The 12,001-nt window shown below is 33.6% G+C and overlaps 1 protein-coding gene across 16 annotated transcripts in view; it reads left to right on the top strand.

Annotated features, from left to right (window-relative positions):
* Window positions 1-9,920: 9,920 nt before the first annotated feature.
* LOC139498081 (protein argonaute-2-like) overlaps window positions 9,921-12,001 on the top strand; it is a 51,077-nt gene continuing 48,996 nt past the window's right edge. For 4 of the 16 annotated variants that reach the window (XM_071286407.1, XM_071286409.1, XM_071286405.1 and 1 more), the window contains exon 1: window positions 9,921-10,092. In XM_071286407.1, the coding sequence (XP_071142508.1) occupies window positions 10,077-10,092 (16 nt within the window). In that variant the 5' untranslated portion in view covers window positions 9,921-10,076. The remainder of the gene's footprint in view (window positions 10,093-12,001) is intronic. The other 12 variants (XM_071286412.1, XM_071286413.1, XM_071286410.1 and 9 more) reach the window with 4 other exon arrangements.

The following is a 12,001-nucleotide window of genomic DNA, read 5'->3' as shown; positions in this document are numbered from 1 at the left end:
TCATGTTGTTTATGTGATAACAAATCCGGTAAATAGTAGGTCACATTCATGAAAGGGAAGGAGATTGTAGTTACGACGTAAGGAACATATCCGATGTCATTTGTGAAACGGTTATTCCATAACGGTCAACCAACTCGTGATGGCGTCCGTAAAATTTACGAAGGGATGATTTCAACTTCACCATTTGGAACTCTTGGTTTAATAGCTTCCTTGTGAGCAGCAACCCTCTATCAAGAAAATCATGATAGGAAATGCAAGCACGGGAATATCGTATCAATTGGGAGATATATACCCCGTATGCAGGTGCTGCTGGAATGTTGTTACTTAGAAATAGAAAGTTCACAATTGGAAAGCTGAAATCATCTCTTTTGTCGTAAAGTTTTGTTTTCAACCCACCCTCGTTGTCAATTTCTAGATGTAAGTCAAGATATGAGGCCGACTTAACTGTATCTGTAGTATCCTTTATCTCTAGCTCGATGGGATAGATGCGTTCTACATAGTCACCAAGTTTTGAATTATTGAGTGAAAGAACATCATCTATATACCGGAAAGTAGAGTTAAAGGATATTGCTAACTTCTTATCTTTCTTCCTACGAAGTTCCTGCATGAAGTCAGCCTCATAATAATAAAGAAACAAGTCGGCAAGTAGAGGGGCACTGTTTATTCCCATTGGAATGCCGACAGTCTGTTGAAAAACACGTCCTCCGAACGTAACAAATATGTTGTCAATCAAGAAATCAAGCATCTTGATAACATAAGTTTCAGAGAATTGTTTGTTTGAATCAGAGTGATCCTTTACAGAGTAGGATTTATCCCTCCCTAAGACAAGATACTTGTATCTACGTTGGCCATTCTTTTTATGAAGCAAAGCAATACCAACTCTTTCAATTTGTCTCTTAGTTTGGAATGTGGAATACTTGTAGAAAAGTCAAATGTTTTAATACTGTTACAAGATGAAAGAGAGTTAGATTGTATGTACTCTAAAAGATCTTTGGAATTTTTAAGTATCCACATCTGATTCACGCCCCCTCTAGAATAGGCAGTTTCACTATAACTTTAAAGTCCGTCTTTGATTGCTGATAAAATAGATGTTAATAATTTTGAAAGAGGTTTCGTGGAGCACTTGGAAGACCCAGCAATATACCGTTGTTTGTAAGGACACTTATGTAGTTTGGGTATCCAATACAGTGATGGAAGATCCATGCAGTTCTTCATCTTTGGTTGAAATTCCAAAGGAACACAGAACAGACGTATGATTATCCAGGATTTCCTCTTTGGTAAGTGTCGTGAGGGTATATGTTGAGTTTCAAAGTGAATTGTCAATACCTAATTCGTTTATCAAGCAGTTAATGTAATGAGTTTTACACACAAAAACGATGTTTTTTGGGGCTTTATCTGTGGGGACAACAACATATTTGTCATGGAGGTAGGATAGGTGTTGTGCAACATTTGGGTCTTTAAAGATTGACGTAGCATGGGCATTGATAGACCCATTCAGTTTCCTAATTCTGATTTGTATCAACGACCTCACTGCCTTGATCCATTCGGAAAGAGTGTATACGTCTTCCTTCTCGCGCTTAGCCCATTGCCTGGCATAATCCTCAACTGAATCCATCAAAATTTTAAAGTTGTATTTCCAATTGATGGATTTAGGCTCACGATATTTCGGACCTTTCGATAACACATTTCGTAGAGAAGTTTATTAACAATGTTGAGGTCACCGGTAATAACGTGGCCAGCAGGATTATATGTGAATTGGGAACTAATAAGATCTCTTTTCTGTATGATTTCAAAACATAGCATTTGAAAATGAAAATTTAAAGGTGATAAAATAAATGTTTTTAAACTGTCTGAAATGTCATATCACTATCCTAAATTTACTAATTGAAAGAAAAACGGGTTACTTCGACATCTGATCTTCCGTGTTCAAAAAATAAAGTACAATAAATGTGTACAATATTTAGAACTGCATAAAAGAAAGTTACTAATATTTCATAAAGTAACTACTAGTACCTTATTTTATTAACCTGGACATTTGTGTAACTGTACGTAAAAAGTGACATTTCCACAATACGCGATAGTGGAGAGAAAACATGGTACCTTTGATAACTATTTAAACCACTGTGTCGATGGCACTGATGGTGGACGTTTCGTCCCCGAGGGTATCTCCAGCCCAGTAGTCAACACTTTGGTGTTGACATGAATATCATTAATGTGGTCATTTTTATAAATTTCCTGTTTACAAAACTTTGAATTTTTCGAAAACTAAGGATTTTCTTATCCCAGGCATTGATTACCTTAGCCGTATTTGGCACAATATTTTGGAATTTTGGATCCGCAATGCTCTTCAACTTTGTACTTGTTTGGCTTTATAAATATACTGAAATGATCGTCACTGATGAGTTTTATGTAGACGAAACGCGCGTCTGGCGTACTAAATTATAATCCTGGTACCTTTGATAACTAATTATACATGTGGGGAAAACAAGGTTAGTCCTTTTATATGGTTTATCATTTTCAATTAAAAGGTAAACAAATTAAGACTGTTCCGTGTGTTCACATTTCTTTAACATCCAATAATAATATTAAATAAAGTTGTGTTGTTGCATGTTTCGTCATTTTTATGTTTTCAGATCACATTTGAGGCAACCTATGTCGGTTATTACTACCCATATGCAGCAATTGACAGCGTGAAAATATCAGATTGCTTAATATAACAAGAACATTATTCCATTTATGAAATATCATCAAAGATACCAGACTTTTATTTCGTATGCCATACATGCATTAATAAAAAAAGGTTCACCGGATGGTACCAAGACCGTGTTGATAAATATTACGTATCAACTTAACAAATAATACACAATGGTCTTGAAGTATAGATTCTGGGTAGTTGTGCATCCCGTCATTGTGTTATTGTGCTATATTTAATTTTTGTATTGTTGTATTTCATTTTAATTATGTGATGTGTCTTAATAGCATTTTGTGTTTCTTTATTATATATTTGTTTGTTTTTATAGTGATTATGATTATAACTCAATTTTGACTGTTGTACCCCTATTTTGACATTTTAACATATTATGTCTATTTGTTCACACGTCGATGTAAATAAAATGGAATTTTATGCAACTTTCATACAAGTGAGAGGTTTAGCTCGCTATAAAACAAGGTTTAATCCACCATTTTCTACATAAGAAAATTACTGTACTAAGTCAGGAATATGACTGTTGTTATTCATTCGTTTAAAGTGTTTTAGCATTTGAATTATCCTAAGAGATCAGTAATTATGTGATTTTACTTTCGTCTACATTAGACTTATCCGTGGCGTGCGAAACAAAACCGTTAAATGGCTAAATCAAAATTGAAAAGTTCTGTTTAAAGTTTTTGAATTTTCTTCGGAGTGCGTTTTTTTGTTTTGCTTGTTATTTTACTTGTTGGTAGGACTAAGAAACCCTTTGCTGATGTAGTACTAGTAAAACTTAGACTTTTGAATAATTAAATATTTTAAAAACAGTACATTAACAAGAAATTAGCAAATCAATGATAGTTATGGTCAACACAAAAGTGCTGACTACTTGGCTGGTGTTTCCGTCGAGATGTTCACCAGCAGTGTAATCGACTCAGTGTTTGTAAAAACTAATTTAAGATATACATTCGTACGTCGTACAATTTTTCCGTTTACATAAGGCAAATCAGTAGCGCTCGATTCAAAACAATTGAAAGGCTAAATTAAAGACATAGTTGCAGAGAATCAAAACAAAAGATTCTCAAAGTTGTATTAACTACGGCAAACACAACCTATAGCTACATCTGGCGGTAGACAAATCACTAAATATTCTACATATATACATGTAAATTGAAATAGTTCAGAAAGGGAAGGAAACAAAACAACAACAAAAAGGAAAGCGTGTATCAAATCTGTAACGTCATCAGGAAAATAAGTATATATATTGTATGTCTCACTGATCTGTCAAATATTAAAAGACGTCTCCACAAAACCATGCCCCATTTGGAAAAGATCTTAAAAAAGAGGGAAAAGAAGCCAAGGAGCACTTGAAACTCATAAGTCGATATAAAATGTTAACGTCTTGACAAAACAAAGAAAATTGACGACGACGAGAAGACAAATAAATTCATCAAACACTACAAAAGAGACACTGAGTAACATCGAACCCAACCTTAACTATAGGGTCGATCACAAGTGCCCTGGATTAGACTTGCTACAATTCCCTTTCTAATATTTCTCTCTTACTAATTGATATGTTTACTGATAAGTGCCAGCCTACTGATTGCCCTTGGAGAAAGGGACTTGTATAATAACATTTTATACCGACCTGCAGATGTCAGTATAATTGTAATCTCCTAGTTATAGCAGTAAAATTATTAAAGGGGCAAAATTGAAAAAAATAATAATAATTAGGAAGGGACATGTAGCAAGTCTAGCCCTGGATATGCAGCAGATCATGTCCAATTTACGATACCCGTCGTGTTTTTCTTGTTAAAATATAATTAGGGGAATGCACAGAGATGCCTTTTGATTGATTTATTTGTCGTTTGGTTGTTTATTATTGCCGCATAAACCCCTCATCTCCTTTTATAAACACCATAATACATTACTCATGTACTCAATTGTAGTATTTCGTTTATGATTATAATAATAACCCTCTGATCTTGCTTAATTTTATGCGTCCAAAGAACTTTTCATGATCATCTTTTGTCGTCTTCTCTGTAAAATCTATGTGCATTTCTAACTGTCCTCCTCATCCTCGATAGGTATTGTTTAATTTTCGTAGTGTATCTTCATATCTAGTTTATTGCATAGAAGATGTGGTATGATTGCTAATGAGACAACTCTCCATGCACAAAAGACAAAATGACAAAGAAATAAAAACTATACGTCATCATCATGGTACGGTCTTCAACAACGAATAAAACTCTTGTCGCATATAGTCAGCAATATAAGTCCCAAAGTATCAAATGTAAAAGAATTCAAACGAGGGCCCGATGTATGTTCTATGATGAATGAAAAAAAATATGATATACATCAACAATCGACAACCACTGAATTACACTGACTTTGGACAGGCACATACAGAATGAGGCGGGGTCAAACTAGTTTGAAATCCTAATCCTCCCCATAACCAGGGACAGAAGTGTAACAGTACACCATAAAAACAAACTATTTTCACATCTTGAATGAATGTGGTCTTTTATCTGGGCTTAATCGGTTGTCATATCTGTTATTTCTTTGCTAAAGTACCGACCAATTTTAGAACGAGTAAAACTGTTCCTATCGCATACAAGATCTCAACAAAATTGCATATGAGGATCTTGCATTTGGTCCTTAATTTTTTTTACTATAAAAATGTATGTAATTAGATGATTTCTGTATTCAAAGGTTTGAACCAAGCCTGCACATTTCTACAATCTTTTTGGTACGTGCAGAATCTTCGCGATTCGCGATTTCATAGATTCCAAACAACCAACAGCAGCTTAAACAGTTTAAAAAGCTGACAAAAAATCTTTGGACTCTTTCTTTAATTCAGTAATGAACATAGTTGATATACGTATTCAACATTTTAAAGAACATTTTATTATTAAAAATAACCACAATAAACATATTTCTTGTATCAAACATAGACTAAAAGAACTAGCCAAGGAATTTGTTTTTGTCCCGGCCGATAAAGCTGCTAATAATATTATTATTGTTTGACGTAAATTTTACATTGAGGTTCTGAAAAAAGAAATTACCAATTCACCAACATTCCAACTGACTCCATTTTCAGAAATCGACATCTGTAACAAACATAAACTTTTAGCTACCGCTTTACAAGCAGAACCGAATACAATGAAAGTCCCTACTATGTATTGGCTTCCGAAGCTACACAAAACACCTTACAAATATAGATTTATTTCGTCTTCAAGCCATTGTTCCACTACTAAATCGTCTATTCTTCTTACCAGTACACTTGGTACAATCAAAAACCTGATTATAAATTGTTCAAATAAGGCCTTCGAAAATAGTGGAATTAATTACTTTTGGAGTGTCAAGAACTCGTTGGAAGTACTTGATAAATTGCATGCTTTTATATTGGTGATTTTGAATCTGTTCAAAGTTTTGATTTTTCTACCCTGTATACCACATTGCCTCACATTCTCATTAAGAAAAAAATCACCCATCTAATTAAATGGGCATTTAAAAAGTCAGAATGCGAATATATATGTTCAATCTCTTTTAGGTCATTTTTTAGTAGCAATAAAAAAAACTATGTCAATTTGACATGCTTTGATACTATATATGCCCTTGAATTTTTACTAGATAACATTTTTGTTCGCTTTGGAGATTCCGTATATCGTCAGGTTATTGGAATTCCAATGGGGACTAACTGTGCACCACTTATTGCGGACCTGTTTTTGTATTGTTATGAGTTACAATTTATGACAAAAATCAGCAAAGACCCATCGAAACAGCATCTCATAAACAAATTTAATAATACTTTTAGATATTTGGATGACATTTTGGCTCTCAATAATGACGACTTCAGTATATATACTAAAGAAAGTTATCCTGTTGAACTTACTTTAAATAAAGCTAAAACTAACAATGACCACTGCCCTTTCCTCGATCTTGATATCTATATCACTAACGGAAAGCTTAATACTAAAATTTATGATAAAAGAGATGATTTTTCATTTCCTATAGTTAATTATCTATTTTTAGATGGTGACGTTCCATTGTCACCATCTTACGGTGTTTATATATCTCAACTTGTACGATTCGCTCGTGTATGTAACAATGTTTTAGATTTTAACGAGAGAAATTTGTGTATTACTGAAAAATTATTACACCAGGGTTTTCGATATCACAAACTAGTCAAAACATTTACTAAATTTTATCATCGGTGTAAGGACATCATTCGTAAATATAGCTCAACATGCAGACTTCTTATACGTTCAGGTATTTCACATCCAATTTTTTATGGAAATATTCTTTATAAAGCACAAAAATGTCAGTATTCACCTCAGAATCTAACAAAACCTTTAAATAGACTTATCAAGAAGGGATATAGTTACGATACTGTTGTCAGGTCACTAAAGATTGCTTATTTTGGCGTTAATATTGATTCACTTATAAGGTCTTTGCATCGGAACTAAACACATTTATTAAAAAAACCAGTTGTTGGCATGACACGGGTTATGTTCTTCTCATATATGTTATGATGGTATGATACTAAACCTCTAACGGGGAGGATTGTGCCTGATATTCATATGATGAAATCATAATCTTTCAATCAGTTTAATTGAAGTCTGGAGCTGGCATGTCAGTTAACTGCTAGTAGTCTGTTGTTATTTATGTATTATTGTCATTTTGTTTATTTTCTTTGGTTACATCTTCTGACATCAGACTCGGACTTCTCTTGAATTGAATTTTAAATGTGCGTATTGTTATGCATTTACTTTTCTACATTGGCTAGAGGTATAGGGGGAGGGTTGAGATCTCATAAACATGTTTAACCCCGCCGCATTTTTGCGCCTGTCCCAAGGAGCCTCTGGCCTTTGTTAGTCTAGTATTTTTTTAATTTTAGTTTCTTGTGTACAATTCGGAAATTAGTATGGCGTTCATTATCACTGAACTAGTATATATTTGTTTAGGGGCCAGTGAAGGACGCCTCCGGGTGCGGGAATGTCTCGCTACATTGAAGACCTGTTAGTGACCTTCTGCTGTTGTTTTTTCAATGGTCGGGTTGTTGTCTCTTTGACACATTCCCCATTTCCATTCTCAATTTTACAATTTGAAACTAGCCTCATTAATATAACAAAACAATTTACAAAACACAAGTTGGTAGTTCTCCATGGTTTGGTTGTGTGAACTTCCATTAATAAAAGTGATTTTTAAAAATAGGTCTGATATCAGTTTAGACAGCATAGGTTGATGCATCTTGATTTTGTTCTCAATCGTACGGGGAATAGTTTCGTAAGTTTTGTTCATTTGTAAAGCTCATTCAATATTTTTTTTTAAAACCGTGTGTTATGATTGCCAATGAGACAACTCTCCACAAGAGACCAATTGACACAGCAATTTACAACTTTAGGTCACCGTACGGCCTTCAACAATGAGCAAACCCCATACCGCATAGTTAGCTATAAAATGCCCCGAAATGACAAATTTAAAACAATTTATACCAGAAAACTAACGGCCTAATTTATGCACAAAAAATGAACGAAAAACAAATAAATAACACATCAACAAACGACAACCACTGAATAACAGGCTCCTGACTTGGGACAGGCACATACATACAGAATGTGGTGGGGTTTAAACATGTTAGCGGGATCCCAATCCTCCCCTAACCCGGGACAGTGGTATAACAGTACAACATAGGAACGAACTATAAAAATCAGTTGAAAACATCTTAACTCATCAGATAGATACAAATAGAAATACATCTAACAAAAACACAGAGTTAGTGGCGTTTTATTAAAAATCTCAAAGATATTTTTAATACCGATTTTTTTCAAAAATTTAGTGCTTTCGGTGATTCTATTGATTTTCTTATTTCCTATTTGAGTCCAATTTATTGTGTGGATTTAAATAATCAGTAGTAATCGCTTGGAATAGGCGCAACCGTTCTCTGTGCGTTAACTGTTGCGACGGATAAGTTCTGTCCTGATCCACTATTTCCTTATTTTTTCGGTAATGGTATAAATGCTCGCCTTTCATTCCCATCGAACCACTTTGCAGAACCTACATATCATTGAATGCATTGTTAGTCTTGTCTCGTCTATGAAATAGTTGCCACTGGATGTTGAACAACACCAACCAATTAATCATATATTTGCCATTAAAACGGAAATGGATTTCGTATTTGGTGCTGTCAGTTTAGCATACATTCTATTAGTGTTCAATACGAAAAAAATACAAGGCTATGTACCGCGTCAGATTACCATTCCGACCATGCGAGGGCTTCATCGCCACTGAGTCGCGGACGGTTAATAAAAACATAGATAAGAAAATTTCCATTGCAACAACTGTTTTTGAGATGGGTTTCCAGTGGCATGTTGCCAAATACAACAAATGAGCTATGTCACAGATTTTTGTAAAATTAGGCATACAACTTTGGCTCGTTTAACTATAACTGAAAATAGAAAAAAATAATTAATGCATTCATCTCTTTCGTTTTGGAATCAATATTGATAAATATTAATATTGAATTAGTTCTCTATAAAACTCGATGATGCACATCATTTTCTGGGTTTATAAAATAATATATAACGTTGAAACTTGATATAGAAATACAAAATGCCTACTGTAGTGTCTTTTTCTAAGACTCGTCGTGACGATTTTTATAATTCTCAGACTGAATTTAAAGTACTTTTACGCTGGATTTCTATTACATATGATAGTAGTCACAGATCTGTAGCTGAGACACTTGTCTGTGAATATCATGCTACATGTAGTTAGTGTAATAGACATCTGGATTTATCTTTATTTTGGCAATGACTTTTTTTTTGGGGGGGGGGGGGGGGGGGGTAATTCATTTTTGTATTCTTTAAGTTTGTATGCCACTCATTTTCTAAATAATAATTTTAATTATTTATACTTTTTTACCATTGTTATCTTTTTACATATTTTAGAATGTCAGATAATATTCTATATATATACTTTTGAGGTCCATGTGAATTAAGTCTCCCGAGTGATTCTATCCCTTGTATTTTTGCTTGCTCAAGATTTTTGCCCCTAATCTCTATTCTCAGTGTAAATCAAGCAATCAATCGATGAACCGTGAAAATGTCCAAAGATGTACATGTAAAATAAAATATAATGATCTGTAATAATAATGATCAATAATGGTTAATATCTAAAATAAGCAATTGAAAACTCTTCGTTTATTTTTCTCACCCGAAAAGGGGAGACAACAAAACTAATCAATTTATTCTCACCAGATGGCGTAATTTTTTTACTACGGCAGCCATTTTCTTTCGGAAACAGCGAGTGAAGAGTCGCCAGATAGAAAATAACTTTTCATAAAGCCTTTTAGGCTTTGAATAGTATCGAGAATTATACCAATGCCAAAATGTTTCCAATTCCAGGTACCACAATTTGTTCCGTGAAATGAACTGTGTAACGTTTAGCAATCAAAGAACTTTGCCCCACGCCATTTTAAAAAACACGAATTATTATGTTCTTTTGTTATGAACATGTTGATTTTTGTTGAAATTAAAAAGGTCAATTAAGGATTTTTAAAATGTTTGATAATTTGCTCTCGTAAAGATGACGTTTTATGATTGTCAGGTCGAAAAAGCCACTAAACAAGAGTTCAAGGCTGTTTTTTTTCTGATTTTAAGAACGTTTCTATCCTGTGTTTATCAGATTTATAAAAGAAGTAAATCAACATGATCAAAGAGGCTACTGTTCTGTTTGATAAGCAAAATCACAGCATGGTGTTACCCCTGTCATTCTAATGTCCAACCCACATATTAACTGTAACAGTAAAGGAAATGTATTAAGAAGATCCTGTTCTGAAGATTTGTATATTATTCTACGCTCGCATAATTTGAACCTGTTTTATGTGTATGGTAAGGGTTAGGGCTAGTCCAAATAATTATGACGTATGGCAAGGCTATTTTTATTTATTTGTGGGACACCTTCCTAAGGCGTCATAATACTGAAGCCATTTTTTACGTCTGGAGTTTGAGAGCAAATTTTGAGACCTTTTTTTGACATGAAATTTTCATTGCTGGTTCAATTTTTTTTACGGTATTACAAAGTCCTACCTTTTTTGTGCTTATTGAATATTTGATATAGAATATTTCCAGAAATATCCATAAGAAATGATAAAATAAGATACGATTCCATTTGAAGTGGGCAAGTATTTATTTTGTTTCAAAGAAATTTTCCACAATTACCGAAGAAACGTCACTTCCGGTGAATATAAAATATTAAAATCGGTAAAATTTGGCAGACCCGAATTTCCGGAGAATGTAAATCGAACGTTCCAGAAATTTCTGGTCCATTAAATTTTACCGATTTTGATATTATGACAAGCGAAAGCAACAGTTGTTTTTCCTTCAAATCAGAAAAAATCAAAAATATCTTTGAACTCTTGCGAACAGTCTTTTCTAAATCTGCTACCTGTTCTGATCAGCATATCGGCTGAATGTTGTTTTTTATGAAAATATAAGAATTGTTCGTTGTTGGTCTGAAATAATATGTCAGTTCTTACCAACTATTTATTCTGGGTTTTATTTTCAAGGATCCTGGTGTGCTTTTGATAAATGTCTTGCTTTTTAATACAATATTCTTTAAGGTTCATCTGAAGGAATTGAAAAATATGGCTGTTTTCACATCCACAAATTTACTATTAGTACAGACAAACTAATGCATCTAGGAAAGTTTTAAGACATGGCGGGACCTACATGTAGGTATATAAAAGTTATATGAAGTGTATGTTACAGAAAATTAATGAATATTAAACCTGGATTTTGACGTGCATTTTTTTCAAGTCTGCATAAGATAGCAAAATAAACAAACACACAAGTTTCATTTGATACATTCCACTCAGTTACACAGTTTAAATCACCTATTGTTTAGTAAATGTTTACAGGTGTCTATTGTCCATCTGTTGTCCATTTAAATCAATTACTCACAACATCAATTATCTGAGGGTAGCTTCTCAAACGTTTTCCCAACTTAGTTATTTTTGCACCTTCTGCATGAATGAAAAAAAAAAAGAAAAGGCAAAATCCAGAAAAGTTTATAATTTTCTGAAACATAAAATGCATCTAAAATTAATTTGTCTAGGTCCAGCCCTGCCGATTTTCGCAGGTGCACAGGTTTTTCTGTACTCGGAGTATAAGTGTTGGTGTAAATACGTCCATGTTAGCCAAAAGGTTATGATGAACCTAAAGAGGAGTCTGATACCTGGAAAAAAAGCTAATCAATATTTATTATCATTGTTACATGAACTGATTTTTCCTTTAAAGATTAAATGCAAATTTA

The sequence above is a fragment of the Mytilus edulis genome, chromosome 12, assembly GCF_963676685.1.
Source record: "Mytilus edulis chromosome 12, xbMytEdul2.2, whole genome shotgun sequence".
In the NCBI taxonomy this organism is placed as follows: Eukaryota; Metazoa; Mollusca; class Bivalvia; order Mytilida; family Mytilidae; genus Mytilus; species Mytilus edulis.
Note: the sequence above shows the minus strand (reverse complement) of the source record. Positions and strands in the feature narration are given on the sequence as shown.